The 27,723-nt window shown below is 35.8% G+C and overlaps 2 protein-coding genes across 27 annotated transcripts in view; one reads left to right on the top strand and one right to left on the bottom strand.

Moving 5' to 3' along the window:
- LOC106884416 (mediator of RNA polymerase II transcription subunit 24) overlaps window positions 1–12,999 on the bottom strand; it is a 52,309-nt gene extending 39,310 nt beyond the window's left edge. For 4 of the 25 annotated variants that reach the window (XM_089361874.1, XM_014935780.3, XM_089361951.1 and 1 more), the window contains exons 1-9: window positions 10,894–10,949; window positions 10,331–10,396; window positions 8,253–8,325; window positions 6,998–7,171; window positions 5,136–5,218; window positions 4,287–4,399; window positions 2,800–3,023; window positions 1,851–1,974; window positions 1,156–1,315 (exon numbers count right to left, since the gene is read on the bottom strand). In XM_089361874.1, the coding sequence (XP_089218000.1) occupies window positions 1,156–1,315; window positions 1,851–1,974; window positions 2,800–3,023; window positions 4,287–4,399; window positions 5,136–5,218; window positions 6,998–7,171; window positions 8,253–8,310 (936 nt within the window). In that variant the 5' untranslated portion in view covers window positions 8,311–8,325; window positions 10,331–10,396; window positions 10,894–10,949. Of the gene's footprint in view, window positions 1–1,155; window positions 1,316–1,850; window positions 1,975–2,799; window positions 3,024–4,286; window positions 4,400–5,135; window positions 5,219–6,997; window positions 7,172–8,252; window positions 8,326–10,330; window positions 10,397–10,752; window positions 10,950–11,308; window positions 11,392–12,517 lie in introns of those variants that run through there. The other 21 variants (XM_014935784.3, XM_089361916.1, XM_089361967.1 and 18 more) reach the window with 14 other exon arrangements.
- On the top strand, window positions 11,141–25,252 carry LOC106884417 (uncharacterized). 2 transcript variants are annotated; one of them, XR_016244085.1, is made up of 5 exons: window positions 11,141–11,291; window positions 15,782–16,115; window positions 16,650–17,307; window positions 21,974–22,864; window positions 24,225–25,252. XR_016244085.1 is itself a non-coding variant. In XM_014935789.3 (5 exons), the coding sequence occupies exons 1-5, from the start codon at window positions 11,260–11,262 to the stop codon at window positions 24,687–24,689; spliced, it is 2,211 nt and encodes a 736-aa protein (XP_014791275.1). In that variant the 5' UTR covers window positions 11,141–11,259; the 3' UTR covers window positions 24,690–25,252. The 2 variants fall into 2 exon arrangements, 1 of the variants encoding a protein (XP_014791275.1); XM_014935789.3 differs by having other exon boundaries at window positions 21,974–22,695.
- The last annotated feature ends 2,471 nt before the right edge of the window (window positions 25,253–27,723 follow it).

Genomic DNA, 27,723 nt, shown 5'->3' with positions numbered 1-27,723 from the left:
TAAACATAAAATTATTGTAGAATCAACAATTTTCTAAATTATGTAACTTAATTAAACTAACAATGGTTATAATGTAAAGATAGAAGTTGAAAAATATCATTTGTATTAAAACAGTGGTTTGCAACCGGGGTCCACGCAACAAAATAGTAAATTGGGGATCCACAATAGTATTTTAAGGGCCCCTGAAAAAAATTTGCTTTAGATCTATGTATTGGTACATATTGCAAGAAACAGCTAGGTTTTTTTCTCTAATGTTTTATATAGTACAACCAACACAAGTTAATGTGTGAAAAACAAAATAGGAATTCTGAAAGAAGTTTCTATAAAACTAGTTTTTTTTATATCTAATGGGGGGGGGGGGGGAATGTTCACAAAAATAAAATAGTAATCAAAGGGGTCCACAGATAAAAAAATGGTTGAGAACCCTTGTGTTAAAAGAGGTAATTCTGCAGATTAATATAGTTAATTCTTTCAATACTATCCTAAGACTGCCTTGGTTTTTACAATACAAAATAGCTCATGTAAGAATGTTCATATTTAAATAAATACAGCAGTGAAATCTCAAATCACACCCTACTGCTTGGTGGTGGTGGTGGTGGGGAGTAATCCTTGAAACACTATTCCTATAAACGAGGATGGTCATGGTTGGAAAGCTTTAGATCATAGGCGCACTCAATCAGGACTGGTCTGGGGTTAAACAGTAACAAGGGAAATTCATACTTATGAACGTTACTAGTTGAAGACAGAGCAACAATATTTAGAATCTACTTTGGATATTGACAGCTATACAATCACAATCACAATGGTTTGAATCAACTGAGGAACTTGAGAATTGAAGGCCAAATTCAATCTTCAATATTGTCTTTCAGCTCAAAGTTTTAGCCAAAAGCAAAATAATCCACATAGAAACAATAAGATAGAGATGTGTTATTAATGAAGTTTGAATTGGTGTACAAATTTATGAACTTTATTAAATCATTTCCGCTAGTGCAGACAACTACTACTTTCTTTGGACTAATTATATTTGCTGTTAATTATATAACTGAACATGTTGCCATTTCTTCATTTTATCTAAATGCTGACCAACAAAATTCTAAAGTTACAGAAAATACTCTAACAAATGGTATGAAATAGAAAATATCACTCATTATTTACTGCAAGTTTCTCTATAACAAGCAGCTGTTCCAGGAATGGTTGTACATCATTTGTTGGGTTTAGAACAGCTTCAAGAGCTACCAATGCATTTACTGTTGGACAAACTGTTAAATGACTGACTTCTAAAACTGCTTTATCTGAAGAATTTTGCATTTCTTGACTGAAAAAGAAAAGATATTTATTTAATCAAAAATTTGGTAACAAGCAATAAATATGAGCAATTTCTAATTAAATTCATTTGCAAAAAAAACAAAAAAAAAAACTATTTTGAGTCACATGCTAAATAGCTAATAGTGTAGTCCAAGAAATTAGGCTAATAATAATTTAATAACATATTCTGTGTTATTAAATAACAGATCTGCTTATATTTTGTTCATATAATTGCTTTTCCAATGATTATCTAAATTTTTTTTTTATATTTGAAAGGAGTTACTACTAAAATAGTATAGAATAAGACCAGATATTTCATGCTTTTGTTTTTCATTGTTTGTCTCCAAATAGTTTCAATGCTGAATTAAATTTCTAGAAAGTTGAGAAGTATGACATTAGAAGAATATTGGATATAGATAAAAATATCCTATGTTTATAAACAGATGATTTACTGCACTTGGAAGACCTAGTATAATTCTTGTATAATCTAATAAATATTTATTATTTGAAAGACTTGTCACAGTACAATTGTAGTTGAAACGTACCCGCCAAGAACCAGTAATGTTTCTATAACCTTCTCTCGTTGCTGGATTGATATGACATTTTGTTGTAATTGTGTAACTGTTCCTCGGACATTCACTTCTGTCTGTTCAAATTCTCTGTAAGTCTCTGCCAATAAGAAATGAATATGGATCAAAAAAAATAGATAGACAATTATTTTGGTTCCCAAAATGTACAGGGATTTCAATGACACTCTCAAAAACTAAGTTATGAATGACAGAGAGAAAAGGTTAACATATCTATTAAGACTTAGTAAATATTGAACAAATTTATTTGTCTAAGGTCTATTTTTCCAGCTAGTATGGGTTAGACAGTGAGTTATTTTGAGGCAGAATGTTCTTTCTGTTACCAACCTTTATTTGTTTTTCAAGTAAGGGATTTTTTTTTATTCCAGTGGTCTTCAAAAGTGGATCATTCAAGTAATGTGAACATCAACACGTGTGTGTGTGTGTGTGTGTATGCATATATACTGGCTTTCCTGCAATTATTGTTTACCAAATTCATTAGTCAGCTCACGGCTATAAGTATTAGTCACCCAATGTCCTGTGTAGTAGGAGTGGACCACATGGCTGCGAAGTGGACTTAATCACATTGCGAAAGTTACTTCTATTGAATGTAAGCTGGCAGAATCATTAGCATGCTGGACAGAATGCTTAGCAGCATTATTTCTGTTTTCACGCTCTGAGTTCAAATTCCACTGAGGTCAACATTGTCTTTCATCACTTTGGGGTCAATAAAATAGATACTAGTCAAGTACTGGGGTGGTATGTAATCAACCAGCCACTCCACCTTCCATTTACAGGCCTTGGGCTTACAGTAGAAATGATATTAACTAGGGATAAAAATAATTAAAATTTTAATTGCTCTATGTTGCATAGAGTAATCATTTGACCTCAATAACAAGAAATGAGAATAGTATTGGCAGGTAATTACCATTATCTTCAGATCTGGCAATGTATAACAATGCCCATATAGGACCTCCTTGCATTATCTTCTGGATAGCAGTACACGTTCGGTCTATAATGGTGATATGTTCTTGAGTTTGTCTACCTTCAGCAAGTCTTTGCAAAGATTTTAATATACAAAGTAGCAACCAATGAAGTAGCTTTTGTAATGAACGTGATAACACCAGAGGAGAGTCAGCAGTACAAGCAAAACTGAAAAACAAACAAAACATGAGAATTAGCATATTAGCATATATTATATTACTAAAGAAATATATATTAGTGACAGAGGCAATATCAATACTGAGAGGTAGTATTTATGTCCACTTAAACATGGATGTTCTATTAGAACAAACTATACTGCTGTAGTATGCACGAGAAAAACTCTCATATCAGCATTTTTGGTGCAAAACACCCTCTTGTTTATATCACAAACCAATATGAGAGTTTTTCTCATGCTAAACTGCTGCAGTATAGTTTGTTTAATAGAATGCCCGTGTTTAAGTGAGGATAAATATTACCCTTTGATATTAGATTACTTGGGAGGATCTACAGGGAAGGAGGGGGGGGCAGGAATAATCAAATAGTAAAAGGGTTCACTGCAAGACATCTCGGGCAAATGATTTTTTTTTACCTTAGCCTTGGTGCAGTGAAAATGGGTAGACAGAACTGTACATGTAATTTAAAGGACCAACCTTTTTATACACTGTCATGGTAATTTTCCCTGAAAGATATGCTGAGAGTACACGTGTCAGTGGAATACTCAGCTATTCATAAAGTCTATTGAGGATACCATTCTGTTGGTCAGACAAATAGAAAACTTTCTATCAAAACCAATGAAAACTCATTTATACATAGGAATGTGTGTGTGTGTGTGTGTGTGTGTGTGTGTGTGCGTGTAATATATATATATACCAAGATCTTAATATCTTTATTTAACTTTTATCTTTTACCTGTTTCAGTCATTAGACTGTGGCCATGCCGGGACACCATCTTGAGGAATTTTAGTCGAACTAATCAACCCCAGGACTTATTTTCTTTTAAGCCTGGTACTTATTCCAGCGGTACTTTTACCAAACTGTTAAGCTATGGGGATGTTAACACACCAACACTGGCTGTCAGGTGGGGGGGGGGGACAAACAGACGCAAAGACACACACACACACATATACATACATATGTGCATATCTGTATATATATAATTGCAGCGTGGAAGGTGTTTAAATGGCTTATAAACACCTTCCACACTGGAATTGTTTTCGTTCTAGCACACGATCTCACATCAGGTCACTTGCTATCTCCGTAATATATATATATATATATATATACACGCACACAATGGACTTCTTTCAGTTTCTGTCTTCCAAATTCACTCATAGAACTTTTGGGAGTGAACCAGGGACCATGTGGTTTGGAAGCAAACTTTTTATCACACAGCCTGTACTGAAATGGAAACAAATTAGCTTAACAAACTTACCTAAACTTTACTGTTACACTCTCAACCAGTTCCACTAAACCAAGAATACAGTAAGGTCGATTGAAGTCTTCAAATTTTGTAATGTTTCGGTAGGCTACATTGTGAGTGATGAGCTGAAAACAAATGAATAAGAGATTTGTAAACAGGCTTATAAAATCCAAATTATGCTCTCAAATATTAAATATTTAATATGCAAGTTTTATAGATAAAGAAGACACTAAAATTAACTTTAAACTCTTGAATAAAATATAATGAAAAAGCTAACTTTAAAAAGCTGCTATAGAATCAAACAAAGCCTTTAAAAAATTTGATATCATAGTTTATATTTATAACAATTCATTTCTTTATTGATACACAAAATGTACACATTTCCAAGAAGTAGACTGTCGATCAAGATGATTCTACAAACAATTTTCATGCTGATTTTACTCCTATTATTGAAATGTTTTACTAATTAATTCATTAAAATGCAATATAATGATTTCATCTCCTGTGACTCAAGAAGACCCATCCACCACAACAGAATTGATGTCCTAAAACCAAGGTGCAACGTAAAAAGTACCCAATACACTGTTAAGCAGTTGGTGTTAGGAATGGCATCCAGATGCAGGAACCAAACCAAAGCAGATTATGGAACCTCGTGAGGCCCCTGGCTTTGCCAGCTCCTGTCAAGTCACTCAATCCACTCTAGCATGAATAACAGATGTTGAATGTTGATGATGATTTGTTAAAATTAAGAAAATACTTAGAAAATTTACATTTCAATGATTTTGTAAGTGAAATTTTCAAAATAAAAAACATGGCATCATTACAATTGAATAAAATCTTATTTTTATAAACGTAACTTACTTGAGAACTGATAGCATGACGGAGGTAAGACATAACCAAAGTGTTTGGGCTCGTACCAACTAAAGCTTGCTGTAGTAGTATTTCTGTATGAAAAGTAAAAGTAATAATCTTTTTAAAGTCTTAGCTACATAAAACAGTTTTACTGTGAAATAATTTTCTTCTCTGAGTAGTCAAACACAGCATGACAAAAAGAAAGCAGAACATTATTTATAATTTAATGCAATAAAAACGTATCACACTTTTGACTTCCTTCACATAATTTTATTTCAAATTCAATAGTGACTAATTATACTGATTTCAAATTTTGGCACAAGGCCAGAAATTTTCGGAGGAGGGAGTAAATCAATTACACTGACCCCAGTGCTCTACTGGTACTTATTTTATCAACCCCGAAATGATGAAAGGAAAAAAATCAACTTCAGTGGAGTTTGAACTCAGAGCATAAAAACAAGCTGTTGCAAAGCATTTTACCTGATGCAGTAATGATTCGGCCAGCTTACCACCTTATCTATACTATTAATATCGATTTCAAATTTTGGAACAAGGCCAGCAAATTTTTTTTGTAGAGTAAGTTGATTACATCAACCCCAGTACTCAAATGATACTTGTGCTCGGCATGCTAACGATTCTGCCATCTACGCTAGTAATATTAATTGTTATACTTATTAGTTGAGACTGATCACATGGATTGTGAATAGTCTGTGGTTCTTTTAGATGCATACCAATTCTAATACTAAGATTGTAAATGTACAAAAAACACTTTATAGAAGTTAATAGATCCTATAACTGGTGTTGTTACATTGAATGATAAAAGTTATATAAAGCACATGTTATCAAGAGCTAGAACAACTTTATATCCATGTCATATATGAGAGGTCCCATGAAATGTACTTAATTCTGCTCTTATTTGCCTAACTAAACAAAATAAAAAATATATGCTCCCCCTCTATTTTATATTTGGATGGTTATCAGAGGGATAAAAGCAACTGTGCTAAGAGATAAACCATTTTACCCATGAAAATATTAAAAAAAAATAATGGATGTAAAATAGAAGAAAAATGTCCCACATACAAGAAAAGTCCTACATCATAATTGTGGTTTTAGATTTAAATAGCTTTATCACTATGTAAAGGGAAAGATACATTGGTATGAGTGGAAGTTATGAGCATAGTTCAAGAAATAAAAATCTTTTATTCTTCCTATTGTTGAAGAGACAAAAAAGCATAATTTCTGAAATGTACTAATATCCATTCTCATTATACATTCCATAATATTTTAATTTATCAACTTGCCTGAACTATCTAACTTTTACATTCATACCATCAATATTAGACATTCCAGGTATGAATTTAAGAAAGAAAAGAGTAACAGGCCCACTACAAGACTCAAGCCATATGTCTGCCACCTGCTGTTAATTCATCCATCTATTCAAGCAAAAAGATAATCAAACCAGCAGCCAAAAGAAACTAAAAGATCTATAAAATACACAAAATTGGAATGGTGTAAAAGCTATTTGATATATACTAAGTCTAGTTTACATTTATCAGGTTTTATTCATCATTAACCTAAACCTATTTTATGTTAGCTACCTGCTGGAAGAGAGGCTGAAAGCACAGTTGAGATTTAAATTGCTTCTGTGATACAACAGCTGGAAGAGTCAATTATGCTAGAGGGCACAGAATTATACTATTAGTCTTTATTTAATTCATAGTTGGAAACGATTTTCCTTTACACCCATTCAAGATAGATTTAATAGTACAAAGGGAAGCTACTTTAGTTCTATAATGTCAGGTAACACTTCACTATTAATAAAAGCAAGTGGGGAGTTGTACATAATAATAAAAAAAAAAGTTAGCACCAACCAGCAAGGTCACAGTTTTCTTCAGGGTAGCTAGCAAGAACTCGTTTCAAGCAAACTCCCCATCTTATTTCATTCCATCGCTCTCGCCATGCTTTCACAAGCACAGCTCTCACGAGGCTGGAAACAGAATCAGTTTTAGAATCTGCAACCATATTTTCTGTTAATTTATGCGTCTCTGCAAAAATATAAATTACAAAATTAAAAAAACAAAAACAAATACAGTAAGCAGCAATTAATAGCATAACTTGACTAAACGTATAAAATTTCATTTAGAGTTTTACATGAGTTTTTAAGGTAACAGGGCTCAGATGTTTTGCAAGTTTGAGACATTTGTATATGAATTGATAACTTTAATGATACAAGCACAGTAATGACTTGACTATGAGATTCCAATGGCTGTAGATAAATTTCAACTCATGACACAACAGCGAGTAGTTGAACTCCTTAAACTAACAACTTTTTATACCTACATAGAAAACAAATAAAATCTAAATATCAATTTTAGTATAAAATTATCAATATTGATGTTTTAGAATACAAATTTAATTTACTGCCATTCCTTTTTCTAAAGTTATTGTCTAATGTACTTAATGTTACACTACAGACACATAGGGTTTTTTTTTAATGTTAAATCTGAATTACTGTTTTAAGTGGTTTTAAATGTATAAGGATTATTTGCCATTAGTTTAAAGCATAAAAAAAAAAAATCTTTGCAAGTGTTAGTCAGGTTTGTATTTCTGCACATGAATTTCTGTTAGTTATGGTGTTGAGCACATTTGAGACATGTGATGTTTATCTGCAAGTAGTTTGCTGAATCTTAAAGATGCATAGCAGACATTTAAAACAAGACTGTCAATGGTTGAGGACTTAAGTTTTCTATTCAAGAATATAAGGCCAGAATAGGGTTATTTTTAATAGTGTGTGGACTATTTGCAAGAAGAAGGCAGCATCAGCTAACTCATGGATCTGTTGGATTGTTAATCTCAAGTTGGAAGGGAAGGTAGTTATTTTAGCATCAATGTTGCAAATAAATGTTCCATAGTACAATTTCCTGTTTGCAAACAATAAAATATACTGACTGATTTCCAGTGTTTTGAATAATCAAGATGATCTAAGTGATGCCAATACTGGAATTTTGGATGTGAAGTGTTAATGATTTGAAAGTGTTAATTTTCCCGAGGTTCTGTTTAGCAAAGAACACATGAAAGCAGTTGCTTAATTATATTAGTTTTTCCTAGAGGAGTAGAATATCATACCTGGATGAACTTTCTGTGAATTTAAGATTGCCTTGGAAGGTGGGTTTCTTGTCTTCATGTCTGCTGAGAAAGACTGGGGGCAAAAGTATAGAGTATTGTAGGGGTATTAAAATTTATCAAGTTACAAACTGATTTGAGAAGGCTTTACACAGTCCTCAGACAAATCTTGAATATTTTGGACAGTGGCAAAATTAGTACTAGTTTGTAAGACATACAAACTGATGTCTTTTTGCAGCAACAAGAAATTAAACACAAGACAGTTATAATTTCAATTTGTCATCATTTCAGTTTCTATGAAACAAGAATATTTTACTTTGGTGTAGAATCTTGTTTACTTGTGAAAGCTCTTTGAAGCTAGGTTTTGCTTTTTGCATCTAGAATGTCTTTTCTAATTCCTCTTACGATACTATAATAAAAAAAAATAAGGTCACCAGCATATAGTAGTAGTTCAGGGGCAACCAGTTTTAAGTTTTTCTGTTATGACTTGAAGAACAATGACGAATAGGAGGGCATTGAAAATCGAGCCCTAGTGAACTCCTACATGTACACTAAATTCATGGCTCTCATCTTACTGACAGCGACACCTGTATATTCCTCGGGGAGCAAGCAAGCAAGCAAGTTAGTTTTTGTTTGTGGCAGATGTTCAGGTGCAATAAAGACTGCAAACAAACAGGAAACAACTTCTATCTCATTCCAGGGTGAAAAACTAGAGGTAGTCGATAGCTTCCGCTATCTGGGCGACCAAGTTAGTAGTGGGGGTGGGTGCGCTGAAAGTGTAGCTGCTAGAATAAGAATAGCCTGGGCAAAGTTTAGAGAGCTCTTACCCCTGCTGGCGACAAAGGGACTCTCACTCAGAGAAAAAGGCAGACTGTATGACGCATGCGTACGAACAACCATGCTACATGGCAGTGAAACATGGGCTGTAACTGCTGAGGACATACGTAAGCTCGCAAGGAATGAAGCCAGTATGCTCCGTTGGATGTGTAATGTCAATGTGAATACCCGTCAGAGTGTAAGTATCTTGAGAGAAAAGCTGAACATTAGAAGCATCAGTTGTGGCGTGCAAGAGAGACGATTGCGCTGGTATGGACATGTGGTGAGAATGGAGGAGGATAGCTGCGTGAAAAAGTGCCACACCCTAACAGTTGAGGGAACCCGCGGAAGAGGTAGGCCCAGGAAGACCTGGGCTGAGGTGGTGAGGCAAGACCTTCGTACATTGGGCCTCACCGAGGCGATGACTACGGACCGAGACCTTTGGAAATGGGCTGTGCGTGAGAAGACCCGGCAAGCCAAGTAAGATCGTTGCCAGTGCCCCTGGACTGGTTCTTGTGCGGGTGGCACATGAGATGCACCATTTTGAGCGTGGCCGTTGCCAGTACCGCCTGACTGGCTCCTGTAGGATTTTCGAGCGAGATCGTTGCCAGTGCCCCTGGACTGGCTTGTGCGGGTGGCACATAAAAGACACCATTTCGAGCGTGGCCGTTTTCGTGCGGGTGACACGTAAAAGCACCCACTACACTCTCTGAGTGGTTGGCGTTAGGAAGGGCATCCAGCTGTAGAAACTCTGCCAAATCGGACTGGAGCCTGGTGTTGCCATCCGGTTTCACCAGTCCTCAGTCAAATCGTCCAACCCATGCTAGCATGGAAAGCGGACGTTAAACGATGATGATGATGATGATGACCACTGATCACAGAGTGAGGGACCCTGACGGAGGTTTTCTCCATGTTGACGAATTATATGACAACAAATTCTAAACTGATTTATATAGACCCTCCCAAGAGAGTTCACACAGAGAGACTGAATGCTTAAGTAAATGGAACTTAATCTAATAGCACGCGCGCACAGATACGCATACGCACATACAAACAAATAAAAGAATAAAATGAACGACAACAATAACAATGAACACAATTGCAAGTCAAAGTAAAAAAACTTGTCGGCTGCTAAACAAGATGATACTAGCTGCCATTTGCAAAAGTGAAACTAGAATATGAAACTCAAGGATCACCCAAGGGAGATCTGCACCAGTATAAAAACAAAAGAGAAAGGTTTCGCCTTTCGAAATGTCAGAACTCACCTTTTTTCATGATAGAAGTCGTCCAAGCTCGTAGAAATAGCCGCCAAATCGCATTCAAATCAAAATCTGTCGACACAAAAAGGGAAGAATATATCTAAGCGATGCTTGAGTTTAGAACAAATAGACATTATATTTCAAAAATAAGATAGACTGGAATGTCTTTGATCGCAGGTTTGCTCGACCAAGAAAAAAGACATACCAAGTTTTTGTTTTGAAAAATAAAACCATAAAAACGTAACCATGCTTTATATCAGACTATGCCAATAATTAGAATAAAGAAAAAGAAATCAATGAATATTTTTGCTGAATGTACTATTTAAGAATAGTATCATAAATAATGAAGAAATTCAAAATAATTGTTAAAAAGAGAACAGAACAGAAATAGACTGGAAAATGTCTGAGTGCGATGGTGAAATACTTACTTAATGAATGGAAAAATGAGAAAAGTCTGCACTAATTTAATGTTAACATAGTATTTAAAAATTCACATTGAAGAATCAACGTTGATAATAGCATACAATATATTCTTAAATAGCATAAATAAGTTAAAATGTCATATTTACAATTCAGCTACTTCTCCAAATGAAAGCCGGACATTGCGATGTACATGACAATATTTAAAATATATTATATTTTCTACTTATATTTAATAACTTAATTTCAAAGTGGTTTTAAATATGTTGGAAAAAATAAATATGATTTAATTCGCAAAATTTAACCTTTATAAAAAGGAAAATATTAATTTAAAGAAATAAACTAGCATAAAGAAATATTTATTCGTAACCAATCAAATTATAGGAGTACATTAACCTCACTTTCTAATATTAAAAAAAGTTTCCGTTTATTTGTTGGATTTTTTAAACATTGAGTGTTTTAATTTTCTAACTAACTCTGGCTAAGTGCTTTTATTTAGCTGTTTATTTTTATAAATGGAAAAAGATTTAAATGATAATATTGATCAGTAAGTATGCTAATTACATTTGTTCGTTTTCTCTGTGTAGATCCCATTTCCTAGTGAGCTCGCTAGGTGCCCGGATCTATCATTCAGTCCGCATTTCTCTCTCTCTTCGGGCTTTTGTATCGCATCTGACACTTTACCCAACTACATTGTTTAAATTTGGGTGAAATGCAGCGGATATATAGAATTTTACAAAATAATGTTTTTGATCCCCACCTTCTCAATGAACAAAAAAATCGATGAAAAACACCACCATAGATCAGAAATATATTTTTTTAGTATTTTGTTGTGATAACTTCAGTTTATAAAATAGCGAGAAAGCCTCTGCGCAGACGCTCAACCTGCTAGCAATAGCAGTCAATTTTCCCTTGAATTAAACCCCACTGTCATAAAAAGATATATAAAACGAAAAAGATGAGTCTGAAAAATAATACCAGATGCTCATGATCGGCATTCTTGATTGGCAGTCAGCTCGTTCACGGCTAACTTAAAAAACAATAGCATTTAAATAGTAGCTTATTTTTGCTCTTTCAAGGCATTCATTGAATAGAAATTCAAACGTTGCAATCTAGAAGTGAATTTTTAAAATTTTGGAAATATTTTAGTTAATAAAGTCACTAAAAATTCTACAACTCCAGTATAAATTGCTTCTATGTTTTGAAAGCGTAGGGTGTTATTTGGAGGAGAATTGGTTACTATTTCTAGCAGATTGAGCGACTGGGGACAGGCCAGTTTCGTTGGTTCCCATATGAAACGGTATAATTTATTGTTCATAATTCCTTGCAATATTTATTATATTTGAGATGCATAAACAAACAAACCTGTCACACTGACACTCCCCCTCCTCCTAAAAGAAACTGTGGAGTCCGTAAACAACATGCGTCGTCATGAAATAAGTGTTGGTTACTCTAGAATTAATTCTTAAAGCCTGTTGTTTACCCGAACATCAACAGCAACTATGTCAGGGCTCTTTTGAACACTGATCATCTTAGTAAAATAAAGCGGAATATGTTATAAAGTAACGAAAATTTTTCGAATAAACTAAAAATATATAAATGAGCTTATTGTATACAATGTACTAAATCGGGGGAAGGGGGAGGTAAAGAGAGTATTGAAAGCTAAAAGTGCATGCACGGCACAGAACGGAATGCAAAAAAGACAGAAAAGTGAACAATAAAAGAGCCAGATTTACTTAGTCGACAATTCAGTATATTCAATGGGATTCTTACCTTTGAAAGTTAGAATTTAATGTACATAACATGTTGTCCGATTTAAAAAAATAAAAGAAATATAGTGCAATCCTGGGAAGTACTATAATTTTCATCATTTGCAACAACAGTTTTAGTAAAACAAACTGGCTTAGATGAGACAAAAACTCAGTTAATATTGACTTGATGAGGATGTAATTATAGGGGGTGGAACGTGTTCCTTAACATTCATTTGCTGTGTGGGATTTTATGTGATGAGCTCCTAGTATACTATGAATGATCTTAAAAATAAGAAAATGTGGAAGTTGAAAGATGCATTTGCTCATTGGTTAGGGCGTCGAACTTACGATCGTGAGGTTGTGAGTTCGAATCCCGAACCGGGCTGCATGTTGTGTTCTTGAGCAAGACACTTTATTTCACGTTGCTCCAGTTCACTCAGCTGTAGAAATGAGTTGCGACGTCACTGGTGCCAAGCTGTATCGGCCTTTGCCTTTCCCTTGAATAACACTGGTGGTGTGGAGAGGGGAGTCCGGTATGCATGAGCGACTGCTGGTCTTCCATAAACAACCTTACCCGGACTTGTGCCTGGAAGGGTAACTTTCTAGGTGCAATCCCATGGTCAGTCATGACCGAAGGGGGTCTCAGCAATTCTTTTATTTTGTTTCAGACGATTGACTGGTCATGTTGAACGGTTTTAATCAAAAAAATTGACACCAGGACTTGTATCTTAAGCGTGGTACTTATTCAATCAGTCTCTTATTCTGTATTCATTTAATAAGCCTTTTTACTATAGGCACAAGCCCTGAAATTTGCAAGGAAGATGTCGATTATTTTGCTCCCAGGGCTCAACCAATATTCATTTCATCAACTCTGAAAGGATGAAAGGCAAAATTAACCTCAGAATTTGAATCCAGAATGCAAAGACAGATGAAATGCTGCTAAGCAATTTCCTTGGCATGCCAACAATTCTTTCATCTTGCCACCTTAATATACATTTAATACTGTGTATGTGACCTGAATGATAAAGATATTGAATGATTAATAGGCTACTACTTCTCTAGCTAAAAGAAGGAAGTTTGTATTCTTTAAATGGTGCCTTGCACATGACAAAAAACACTTAAGATCTAGACAGTGACTCTACTACCTCTCCTCATACAATTTACCACTGCATGTTTTCAGCTGAGGACCATTCTGCACACTCCATGATGCAAAACATCTGGCTGTGTCCTGACATGCAACATTTTTTGCAAAATTACCTACCTCTGAGATTTATCTGTCATTGGTCATGTAGGTCAGAAGCTTCCAGTCAGGTTGTTCCATCATATTGTTTAGTGATAGAGCTCTTTCCTATTTTAATTCTATCATCTTGAAGGAACATCAGGGTTTAGTTACCTCTTACACATTTTATCTTTCTCTATATTTAAAAAAAAAAACCTATATGTTACCTTTAACCACATCCACTCTTATGTAGGTAATATTCTACTTCTCTCTCCCTTCCAATATACAGGCTTTATACTCAATCTCAACTCCTCAGACAGACATGCTTGTCCTCCAGGAATTGAAACTCAGAAAGCATTCTATCACTGTCCAGACTCATTTAACAGAAGCAAAATGCAATACTACCTATCTCAAATGGCATCATGAACACAGCTAAAAAAACCCATTACTTTCTGTAAAAATGTTAAGTTTTCTAGTCTCTGATAACCTTCCATGTTGATCAAATATTCTCCATAAGACAGAGTCTCTCAACTCTAAATAAAATATAAAACTCATTTGTCCAAGTGTGCACGTTATGTACAGGCATGTTCTGGACTGCATAAGAAAGAGTAATGTGCTAGATTACTAAGTGTTTTCTCGTGATGTATAATCTTTGGCCCATCACCAAACTGTCCTCATTTTAGCTTTTATCTCATCCTAACTTGATAACTTCTATCTTACTTAGCTTTGGTCTAAAACCATGTCTCAGGCTGGAGCTTATTCTGGTTTCTGTGTTGCATAAGTGACTAAGAAACCCTTTTGAATGACATATCAGTCTATTGCAGGGTTGATCCCCAGCTGTTGCTCATATGCATTTTCAACTGAATGGACAAGAGCAGTATGAAATGAAGCATTTTACTTAAGAGCACAACATACCACCCAGTCTGGAAATTGAAACACAACCATAAAATCATGAATTCAACACTAACCACTAGGCCACATGGTTTCACTGACTTTTTTTTAGCCCCTCCCAACTAAATGTATCCAAATGTCCTGTTATAATGGATTGTACAATGGGTTCATCTGATATATAAAGCTTTCATGTTGCAACATTTCCAGTAGTTTTCAAGTAGCACCAAATTCATACTTATTAGGCCTTTCCTTTACATGATATATGCATTTTTAGAAAATTTTATGTGGAGTTAAGCATTACACTTGATTTATAATAGATTCTGAACTGTGAGCTTGAATTCCAGCAGACTCTACTTTGTCTTTAGCATCAATAAAGTAATACCAGTAAACATGGTGAATTGGCAGATTCTTTAGAGCATTGGTTCCTAAAGTGGATGGTATCCCCCCCGCCCGGGAGCGTTGCAGAAGAGTAGGGCAATAATGGATAATGAGGTAGCGATTCATGTAAAATGTAGGGAGATAATGGGGTAGTGATTCATGTAAAAGCAATAAAATAATGGTTCATAAGTTTTATTTGTGAAATACAGTTGCTTTGAATTTGCTTCAGAAAGAAGTCTATGTTTGTTATGGTTAGTTGGAGTGGGGGCGTTAGGAATGTGGCCTGGGTGTCAAGGGGGGTGGCAGCTCGAAAACGTTTGGGAACCACTACTTTAGAGCATCAAATAAAATGCCTCACTGTATTTGTTGTGACTTTGAGTTCAACTCCTACTGGGATCAACTTTGCATTTCATCTTTTTGGAATAAAAAAAAACAGCAATCTAGGCTGGTGGATTCGGGGAAGTGTAAGAACCTCTCAGATGTCTTGCAGTATTTGTTCTGGGTCTTTGCCTTCTGGGTTCAAATCCTACTTTAGCCTACTTTGGTGGTAGACTCAGTTTAACATCACTTCCTGGTGCTTTGGATGCCTTTAGCAATCCACTCTGGTGCAAGCATTCTCTGGTTTGAGGATATCTTTCTCCCTTCCACCATTCAGTCTTGGAGACCCTGTAAATAGTTGTGGGCACTACCTTCTCTTGCCAGAGCTCATTATATCTCCTTCCCTTTTACAAAAGAAGAGCATTTATAGATTCAAGAATACTTTTAATTTTATTTTTATTTTCTATTACTTTTATTCAGAAATGATTTACCTGAACAAGCATCATTTACAATTGTATCAGTACCATCAGATTGTTTCCAAGAAGGACAAATTCCATGGAGTAACTTACCATCTACAAATTTGACTCTTCAGACAGTTTCTGGATTAGAACAGTATGATATTCCACAACGTGTTGTTGTTGAGACACTCATACCATTTAGTGAAGACACTGTAAATTCAACCCTTATTCAGTTGAAGGAAGATGCTGCAAGTGTAGAATCAAATACTATTTCCAATGGTGAAACAACCTTCGAAGGAATTGCTGCCAACTTGCACGAGAGGAAATACGATCAAGTCCTTCATGAGCAAGGGGAGGTAATATTACAGTTTTTTTTTTTTAACGAACTTTTTTTTCTTCTTAATTATAATTTTCGTTAGAGCGGTGGTTGACTGAATTTGTTGGACATCGGACAATAAAGCCTTGCGGTATTTGTGTGTCTCTTTACATTGTGAGTTCAGATCCTACCGATGTCAACCTAGCCTTTCATTGTTCCAGGCCATGTGTAATTTCTGACCTTGTGCTTATATATTGAAGAAACAAAATGTTTTGTAGTCATTAGTTACGTCCCTTTACATTCTAACAACAATCCCATAGGTAGAAAGGTTGTCGATTTTGCCTGTCATCTGGGGTCGAGTAATCTTTATGGATTCACTGTTTGGAGCCTACTCAATTTATACCTGGTGAACACTGCCTCCAAGTACAAGCAGTACATCCTTCCCTCCAAATCGGTGGCTTTTGTTAGTGTAGAAATAATTATTTATCTTCATCTTTATATTTAATTCTTTAAATTTTAACTTTATATTATTTATTTCATCTTTTCTTAACTGCATTTTCTTTACTATTTTCAGATATTTTCACATCTTACAGGACTATTATCGTCATCAGTAATGCAAGCAATACCTCATAATAATCAGACATTTTTGGATAATTTACAGTCAAAATACAAAATTGCTGTTAATATGACTACTGAGGGAGCAAGTGTCTCGGGATCGTTTATCGCCCTGACACATTTGGAAAAAGCTCTTCGTCATCTTTTAGACTCTGAATATACACACAAAGAATGTAATGTGGACCTGAATGCAAGTTGTCATAAAGAGACTTTAATAAAACCGGATATGGTTGATAAAGGAATATCATGTAATTTATTACTACCTCAGATCTCCCTCCATGGTCGTGAAGTTAGGCAACATCCGCGCTATATCAATTATGTAAATTCTCTTTATTCATCAACTCATGAAGATCAAAAGCAAACTAGTATAAAAAAGCGTAAAGTTGGTAGGCCAAGGAAACAGCTATTGGCACCAAAAGATAACATAAAACCAAAGACTGATGCACAAACACAACAGACTTTATGTTCAAATGAAACTTTTGAAAAAGGTACTGAATCTAATGAAAATATTCCAGATACAGTATCTCTAGATTGTGGTCAACAGCCAGAAAATTTTTCTTTTGAAGAAGATTTATTGAATAGTCAAGAAAATATTAACAAAGAGGTACAAACAAAAGGTATTTATTTACCCTTTTAAAGAGAGAACTGTAAAAGGAAAATAAGTAATGTATATGGAAACAATGACTAATTACAGGGGTATAGGTTCATCATCATCATCATCATCATCGTTTAACGTCCGCTTTCCATGCTAGCATGGGTTGGACGATTTGACTGAGGACTGGTGAAACCGGATGGCAACACCAGGCTCCAGTCTGATTTGGCAGAGTTTCTACAGCTGGATGCCCTTCCTAACGCCAACCACTCAGAGAGTGTAGTGGGTGCTTTTACGTGTCACCCGCACGAAAACGGCCACGCTCGAAATGGTGTCTTTTATGTGCCACCCGCACAAGCCAGTCCAGGGGCACTGGCAACGATCTCGCTCGAAAATCCTACAGGAGCCAGTCAGGCGGTACTGGCAACGGCCACGCTCAAAATGGTGCATCTCATGTGCCACCCGCACAAGAACCAGTCCAGGGGCACTGGCAACGATCTTACTTGGCTTGCCGGGTCTTCTCACGCACAGCACATTTCCAAAGGTCTCGGTCTGTAGTCATCGCCTCGGTGAGGCCCAATGTACGAAGGTCTTGCCTCACCACCTCAGCCCAGGTCTTCCTGGGCCTACCTCTTCCACGGGTTCCCTCAACTGTTAGGGTGTGGCACTTTTTCACGCAGCTATCCTCCTCCATTCTCACCACATGTCCATACCAGCGCAATCGTCTCTCTTGCACGCCACAACTGATGCTTCTAATGTTCAGCTTTTCTCTCAAGATACTTACACTCTGACGGGTATTCACATTGACATTACACATCCATCGGAGCATACTGGCTTCATTCCTTGCGAGCTTACGTATGTCCTCAGCAGTTACAGCCCATGTTTCACTGCCATGTAGCATGGTTGTTCGTACGCATGCATCATACAGTCTGCCTTTTACTCTGAGTGAGAGTCCCTTTGTCGCCAGCAGGGGTAAGAGCTCTCTAAACTTTGCCCAGGCTATTCTTATTCTAGCAGCTACACTTTCAGCGCACCCACCCCCACTACTAACTTGGTCGCCCAGATAGCGGAAGCTATCGACTACCTCTAGTTTTTCACCCTGGAATGAGATAGAAGTTGTTTCCTGTTTGTTTGCAGTCTTTATTGCACCTGAACATCTGCCACAAACAAAAACTAACTTGCTAGTTAACCTGCCTTTGATGTTGCTGCACCTCTTATGTGTCCATAGCTTGCACCGGGTACATCTTATAGAGTTACTACCTACTCCTTTTCTACATACTGAGCAGGGTCATCTACCTGAAGGGGTTTGTGTTTTATCTACCTTCCTACTTATTAGGATTTTGGCTTTAGCTAGGTTGACTCTAAGGCCCTTCAATTCTAGACCTTGCTTCCACACCTGAAACTTCTCCTCTAGTTCTGATAGTGACTCCGCAATTAGGGCAAGGTCATCAGCATAGAGGAGCTCCCAGGGGCAACCTGTCTTGAACTCCTCTGTGATTGCCTGGAGGACTATGGTAAATAATAGGGGGCTGAGGACGGAACCTTGGTGGACCCCTACCTCTACCCGGAATTCATTGCTGTACTCATTTCCAACCCTCACCTTACTGGCAGCATCTCTGTACATGGCTCGCACAGCTCTCATTAACCATTCTTCTATCCCAAGTTTCCTCATTGACCACCAGATAAGGGATCGGGGGACCCTGTCAAAGGCTTTCTCCATGTCAACGAAAGCCAGGTACAGAGGTTTATCCTTAGCTAGGTATTTCTCCTGCAACTGTCTCACTAGAAATAAGGCATCAGTAGTGCTTTTACCTGGCACGAACCCAAACTGCATCTCATCTAAATTGATTCGCTCCCTAATTAGTTGGGCTATGACCCTCTCTGTAACTTTCATAACCTGATCTAACAGCTTGATGCCTCTGTAATTATTTGTATCTAAAGCGTCCCCTTTACCTTTGTAGCAGTTGACTATGATGCTGCTACACCAGTCATTGGGTATGACTCCTTCGTGTATCACCTGGTTCGTAATACGGGTGACTAGGCTATAGCCAACACTGCCAGATATTTTGAGCATCTCTGCAGTGATTCCTGATGGGCCGGGGGCTTTCCCGGTCTTCATACTCTTAATTGCTTTATCTACCCTGGTACTATCAACTCGGATAGCTGGTCCCTCTATTGGGTCGACATACAGCAGGCTCTCTTTCTCCCATTCATTCTCTTTATTAAGCAATCTATCGTAGTGGCATCTCCAGACCTCTTTCTTTGCATCCTCATTTAATGCAAGCGTACCATCATCCATGCGAACACATTTCTCTCCTACAACATCACTATTCTCTCTCCTACACTGTCTTGCAACACGAAATACCTCGAGTCTTTGGTCCTCACGGCGCAGAACATTGGCAAATCTTTCCTTATCTGCTTCCCCTCTGGCTAAATAAACCTGTCGCCTAGCCTCCCTTCTGGCACATTGGTTCCTACAACAAAATACTGAATTAGTTGACTTATTTCTATGGGTCATAGTGGACCATTAAAATGATGCTTAATTCTAGATACCTTAATGCTATGCAAATATGAGATTGTCTTTTACCTGTTTCCAAAATTTAGGTTAAATTGGGGCATGTAAAATAAAGTATCCTACCATATGAAGTTGATCGTTCTTATTCCATGAGCTAATGGTCTGGATCTTAATATTAATATATTTGAACAATAAGAAACATAACATTAAAATGAAAGTACAAATTAAGTTCAAAGTAATTATTAATTTTTAAAATAGACAAATATATGAGGGGGTATCCAAAAGTAACCAGAAACATTCTCTGTAGGACAAACCCGCTGTAGTTTGAGCTTCTGCCCCTAGAAGCCACTTGATGCAACCCTCAGGCATCAGTCTGTCAATCAGCGGCATCGTATGATGTCGTACTGCCACGTGGTGCATCTTTGTTTTGCTGTGCTTCTCCCCTGTTTGTCGATTTTTGCAATGGCTGAAGTGAAGGAACAGCATGCTTCTGTGAAATTCTGCCATGAGTAAAACACAAGTTAACAAGTGGTTTTCATACTTTAGGAATAGTCACTTGTTGCTTGAAGACCAACCTCATTCAGGGTGACTGCTGATCTCCCAAATGGATGAAAGCATCACGAAAGTTCATGAACTGATCTTGGAGGACCATCACTAAACAATCAATGAACTTGTTGATACTATTGGTGTGACCTGGAGCTCCTGCCAACGAATTTTGAATGAGGAATTGCAAATGGAAAGAATTGCAGCAAAATTTGTGCCTCACTTCCTCATGGAAGATCAAAAGCAGTTGTGTCTGAATGCATATTGTGAACTGAAAGATGTTAGTTGATCTGGACCATTTTTTGAAGCTCATCACTGGTGATGGAAGCTGGTGCTACAGAATTTGCAGATGTGGAAGAGGTGAAGAAAGAAACGATGGAGGCACTAAAAGGTGTCACTTAGCAAGAGTTCCAGCACTGCTTCCAACATTGGAAAATGCATCTGGACCAATGCATTGCTTCAAATGGAGAATATTTTGAAGGCAATAAATGTGTAAACACGTAGAACTAAGTGAATAAAATAACATTGCAAAATTCTGGTTTCTTTTGGGTACCCCTCATATGTAAAAAATGGGATTTCTTAGTAGAAATACAATGAATAAATAAGAGAGTTTTTTGTTTGTTGTTCCCATGTATAGGATTACTATCATCAAATTTAAGTTGAAATGTGTGTGCAGTTTTTTGCTCAATCACATGCCAGTCCTATGTTAGCATTGAAGTATTTTAGATCACAGATATCTAGCTGGCATGACCCAATGTCTCTAGACATTTTCAGTATTTGGTGCCATTCCTTGTTAACTGAGTACTTTATGAGCTCATTTACCTGTTATGCAATTTATGTTTAATAATAAAGCAAGCTAAAGTAATAACTTATGGTTCTCATAATTTAACCCTTTAGCATTCAGATTATTCTCTTGAAGGTAATGTTTAGTTGCATCCTTTTGAATTAATTATGCATTATCTCATAGCTTCAAGATTTTGATAACATGGTAATTTACTTTTAGAATGACATTGTGACATAAGTGTGAGGGATCAGATCTGGTCAGTTTGAACATAAAGCAGGCAGAATATTCTGGCTGGATATGGTTGGTTTAAATACTAAAGTGTTAAAAATAATCTGCTTATTGAAAAAGTATTAAAAACCTATAATATAATGCATGTAATACTATATAATAATCATTTGTTGGGTGGCGGGTAAGCTTTAACTGATGAAGATTAAGACCAAAGAAAGATAATAATAATAATAATAATAAATCTTGATGAACCATAATATGAAATAAGACTGAAAGTTCCAGCCCATGCTGGCATAGAAAAAGGAAAAAAAAACATGGACAAAGTGTGCTCTAGGCTACAGGTATGTTATCTAAAGTACTGTTTTGTTTTTTTGAGATTAGGGCAAGAGTGTTTGGCTTTGTGGGCCAGATTGAAGCCAGAGATAAATGTTATGGCCTAGATAGGGACAATCTTTCCTAAAACCCACTTTCATAATATGTAGATTTTATGTTAGTAAGAGTTATGGGAATTAGTATAATGATAATGAGAGACTTTGTCTTTTGATGATATGCGACTAAACTATGAATCTGATTTAGGTGATAGTTTCCTAATATATAGATTTTTCTGTTTTATATTTTCAGATGACAGTTCTCAGAAAATATTTATCAACAAAAGTAAACGTTCCACATTCACAGGACGACGTATCTTGAAGAAAAACTATGAAGCCTTAGCCCCATTTAAATTTTTTTGTAGTGAATGTTCTTTCAAATCCAAAAGAGAGAGCCATTTTATAAAACATATTAAATTGCATGAAAAAGATAATAATTTGTTCCGGTGTAAACAATGTGATTTCACTAGCATCCGTTTGAGTCATCTCAGGCGGCATGAAGTCCTTCACAGTAATGCTTTACTGCAGTGTATGAAATGTAAATACAGTACAGACAGTAACAAGCTACTTGCTCGGCATGTGAAAAATAGACATAACACACAACGTAAACATCATACCTTGTTGTACGCCTGTCCAAAGTGTCAATACAAGACTCTACGCCGGCATTTATACTGTAGCCATCTACGTTTAAGTCATAATGAAACAGTTACGAACGATAACTCAGGTAATATTCTAACGAAACTCACTAAAACTTACCAATGCGATCTTTGTAGTTATAAAACTCAGCGCAAGGAACATTATGTGAGACATAGAAACAATGTTCATTGTAATCAGCGTCCATATTTGTGTGATCTTTGTGGCAAGGCCTTTAAACGACCAGATGCTTTAGCACAGCACAAGTTTACACACCTGGATAAATCTGCAAGGGTTCTTCCATTTACTTGTACACTATGTACTAAAGCTTTTCGATCACAGGTAAATAATACAGTTTTGAAGCATTCTAATATGTATAATTAATAAGTGTTACCTTGTATTCCTTTTTCTGTGTTTGCATGAGGTAGAGAGGATTTGAAAATTTGGATCTTTGCTTCTTGAATATTATGGACTGACACCTTTTATAAAAGTAACCACTCTGCTATCTTAGGTAAGTAGTGCAATGTGCTTTGCCTAAGGACACTTGGTAAAGCTTAGTGCTTGGTTATCACTTATTTAAAATTAAAGCTGCTTCTTTTTTTTAAATGGTTTCTTTATAACAAATGACCGGCATATTTTAATATTACTATTTATATATGCTATTTTATTTATCCTTCTTTAATCATTTATTAGTAAATTAATCTATGATAATCCCACTTATCATACTTAGTTCATTCACCTCTGCTATCAATGTTTCAGTGTCATACAGCATCATACATCTGTGATGCACAAAATACAATCTTTATCAATAAATGACTGCAAAATTGTAAACTGTTCTCTGTCATAGGGTCATTGTCATCATTATTGTAACATCCACTTTTCCATGCTTGTATGTCTCAAATGGAATTTGTTGATGCTGGATTCCCTACCCAGCAAGATAATATTTACCCATGGGTGGACGTGTTACCATAGAAAACTGGAAATGAAGGTTGCTAATTGTATGACATTGACATGTGTTTACATCTATTATGTAGTGTCAAGTCAAGGAGACAAACACATAGAGATAGACACAGTTTAGGGATCTTATCTTGCAGGTACTTGGTAACCTTACCAGTGCCACATAAAAAGTACCCAAGTGGTTGGCATCCAGCTGTAGGAGCCATACCAAAGTAAACTTAGAATCTGATGCAGCCCTCTGGCTCATCTGTCCTTGCTGAACCATCTAATCCATGCTAGCATGGAAAAGGGTATGTTAAATGATAATGGCAAACTTCTTTCAGTTTCGATCTACTAAATCCACTCACAAAATTTTGGTTGACCTGGGGCCATAGTCGAAGACACTTGCCCAAGGTACCATGTAGTGGGATTCAATTTAAAACTACTTGGTTGAAAAGTAACTACTTAACCATACGATCATGTCTGTGCCTGTAAGGTTGTAAAGAAAAATTAGATTTAATAGCAGAAATATTCTAAGATTATATGAAAATAACTATTACAAAGAAAGTGTACAGACACCTGCCTCCATCAAATTTAAATTTTGATGATGGATGTTGTGTTGCTGTTAGTGATGGATGTGTTTGATTCATTAAATAATGTTAAGTTGGTCACTTCTATTGAAATTATTTATTTAGTGTTATATGAAGCATCAATTCCTGACAAGTTAAAGTGTAGAGTATAGGAATAGTTAATGAAATCAGTCCCTGCACACCTAGTATTTGATTGGTATTTATTTTATTAACCCTTGGAAAAAGTATTTCCCAGTGAGCATGAAATATAATATATGAAATACATTGCTATACATTCTTGTTGAGAACATGATAATGTTCACTTTGATTTGTTATATTCTGACTTATTCTATGTTGTATTTTCAGGCTCATCTCAATGAACATATGACAATGCACTCAAATATCCGAGCACATTTATGTCACTACTGTGGGGCTTCATTCAAAACACGTTCAGTTCAACAGAAGCACATTCAGTCAATCCACGTGAATCCTCGGTCTTACAACTGCTCACTTTGTGATAAACGGTTCAATACAAATTATGCACTCATGAGACATAAGCGGACACATGATGGATCAGATGTCCAGTGTGTCTTACCACACATTGAGTCACATGACAGTTGCTCTAATTTGCAACAAGTCTCTGTGCAGAGCTTTACCAATGATGCTTCAACATGCCAAGAGCATGAAGTTTTAGTACAAGAAGTGATGGCTGCTTCCCCAATAGGCGTCACTTATGATCAGAATGGCGATAATATTCAACAACCTTTGGTTCAGACTAATGAAACAACAGCTGCTTTACTTTATTTAACCAATAATCTACCACCATACTGAATTGATATTTATTCTAACTTCATTTCTAAAGATAGGGCATATTACACATATTACACACTCACATACACGAAGAGTATTAAAGCTCTTTTGCTGTTTGAGTCAATTAAGGGGCTTGTTTGCTTACTTGACCTGCTACAAAATAGCAGCCAAATCTTCCACAAATCATTACTGTAGGTAATGTAGTCTTTGATACCCACTAAAAAAAGACAGGATGGTCGTAGGTGGAATGCCTTTAATCATAGACCTGCTCAGTCAAGGTTGAACTGGTATTAAACAACAAAAACAACCAATTTGAATTTGAAAAAGAACAAACCAAATGATGGGATTCTATTAGTTATCCGATTGCATTAGTAATTGCACCACACTGAGTTTAAATCAGATTCTATCTTGAATTAAGGTATAAATGTTTTTACTTTCACTCAAGTTTTAAACCCCACTATACCCTTGCCTCTAAGCTAAGTAATCTTTATTCAATACCTTGATAAGAATTACCTCAAGAAATACTTGATATAAACAGAGTGTGATGTAATCAATAACAACAAATAATCAATATCTGGTTCAGATCTAAGTCATTTGGAATTATCTTTTTGAATCTCAAATTAGTGTTTACAAAATGTATATAATACATATATATATATATATATATATACACACATACATACATATACATATATATAGATACACATATACATACATACACACATATATATATATATTTATATATATACACACACATATACATATATATGTGATATATATCAAAAAAATTAGTCATTAATATATAAATGTAATTTATTCATGTGTATGTATATATATATAAGATATTTTTAAAAATAATATTTGTAAAGTAAACTTGGGAGGTTTTTTTTTTTTTGTTGACATTAAATTTATCAACAAGTAATAAATAAATTTTCTATTAATATATTTACTCTGTATGTTTTTATATTAATTCATACTGAATGCCATCTATGAAATGGGATTTTGATTGAATTCATTTTCAATTTACACTCACATGTGTACTTTCTGTTATATACGAGCTACAATAGGTGCAGGAGTGGCTGTGTGGTAAGTAGCTTGCTTACCAACCACATGGTTCCGGGTTCAGTCCCACTGCGTGGCACCTTGGGCAAGTGTCTTCTACTATAGCCTCGGGACGACCAAAGCCTTGTGAGTGGATTTGGTAGACGGAAACTGAAAGAAGCCCGTTGTATATATGTATATATATATATATATATGTATGTGTGTGTCCCCCCCCAACATCACTTGACAACCGATGCTGGTGTGTTTACGTCCCTGTTTGGCAAAAGAGACCAATAGAATAAGTACTAGGCTTACAAAGAATAAGTCCTGGGGTCGATTTGCTCGACTAAAGGCGGTGCTCCAGCATGGCCGCAGTCGAAGGCAAAAGAGTAAAAGAGTATAATAGATATAATTTATTGTGCAAATACATCTTTTTTATTTTTAATTTCTTTTATTTGTTTCAGTCATTTGGCTGAAGCTGTGTTGAGGCATTGCCTTAAAGGGTCTAGTCAAACAAATTGATCCCAGCCCTTACATTTTAAAATCTAGTACTTTTTCCAACAATCTCTTTTGCCAAACTTGATACACTGCCTCCTACTTTTATCATACCACCTGTTTCACATCTCACATTCAATATCAAATATATTTTTTTAGTTATTATTTCTTCAATAACTGCATAGATATAAAGCAGCAAAGCAATTGTAGTAATTGAATTTCAAGGAAGTACATTCTGAAGCAAGTTAATGTTGGTTCAAACTTATATATATATATATATATATATGGTCACATTAATGTCATAACAAGCATGTGGGACATAGCTGTTAAATACATGTAGCCACTGATATAGCAATCCCAGATAATGTTAATCTTTTGATTGAGGAACCTGAGGAGATTAGCAAATATCATGACTTGGAGATTGTAATAAAAAAAAAAAGGTGGAACAATAAAATCAAAACAGTGCTAGTTGTCTTGAAGCTTTCATCATCCTTAAAGACAGACCCAACAGACATTTTGAATAGCTTCGGGGTAGACAATGTACTGGACAGTTTCAGAAGATTGCATTATTGGGAACTGCTAACAATCTGAGAAAGTTCTTCATCTTATGTAATATTCAGGTGTTTTACTGAGAACCAATTCCTGCAAAATGTCATTTAACATGAACAATAATAATAATAATAATAATAATAATAATTTTATACAGTAGGCACAAAGCTTAAAATTTTGGGGAAGGGTGCTATCAACTCCAGTTCTTGACTGGTATTAATTTTATCAACCTCAAAAGTATGAAAGGTAAAGTTGACCTCAACAGAATTTGAACTCGGAACTTAAAGCCAGAAGCAATGTTGCAAAGCATTTTTTCCCCAGTGTACTAATAATTCTGCCAACTCAGCGCCTTTGTTGTTGTTGTTGTCGTCGTCGTCGTTGATGCTGCTGCTGTAGCAGCAGTAGCAGTCAGTGTGTGTAACATATAAGCACAAGGCCTGACATTCTGGGGGAAAGAATTAGGCAATTAAATCAATGCTAATACTTGATTGGTACGTTATTTTACTGAGTGCGTATAAAAGTCAAAGCTGGCCTCGACCAGAATCCAGAATATAAAGGGCCGTAACTCACCACTCTACTTCACTACCTTATAAAATATTTAGTAACAACGATTTCATCTATTGGCGCATGGCCACACATTTGTAGAGGAAGAGCGTAATTGATTTATTCAATGTAGTACTGGTACTTATCAACACTTGGAAAGGTATAACATAGGATTTGTAACCCAGGTCACAAATTTTTGAGAGTAGATGTAATTTATTTAAAAGCCCCATTGCTTGACGAGTGGTTATTTTATTGAGCCATGGAGAGATGAAATGCATGACTAAAATGTAACATGCAAAATGAATAACACAAATTGGGAAAATAATAACAAAAGTATGAAATAATAATAATAATAATAATAATGATGGTTGCTTCTGTCAATTTTGATGTATGAGTGTTTGAAGGAGAGGATTTAAAGAAAAAAGTG

The sequence above is a fragment of the Octopus bimaculoides genome, chromosome 1, assembly GCF_046866305.1.
Source record: "Octopus bimaculoides isolate indiv1 chromosome 1, ASM4686630v1, whole genome shotgun sequence".
Taxonomy (NCBI): domain Eukaryota; kingdom Metazoa; phylum Mollusca; class Cephalopoda; order Octopoda; family Octopodidae; genus Octopus; species Octopus bimaculoides.
The sequence above is the reverse complement of the archived record's forward strand: the minus strand, read 5'-3'. Positions and strand labels throughout refer to the sequence as shown.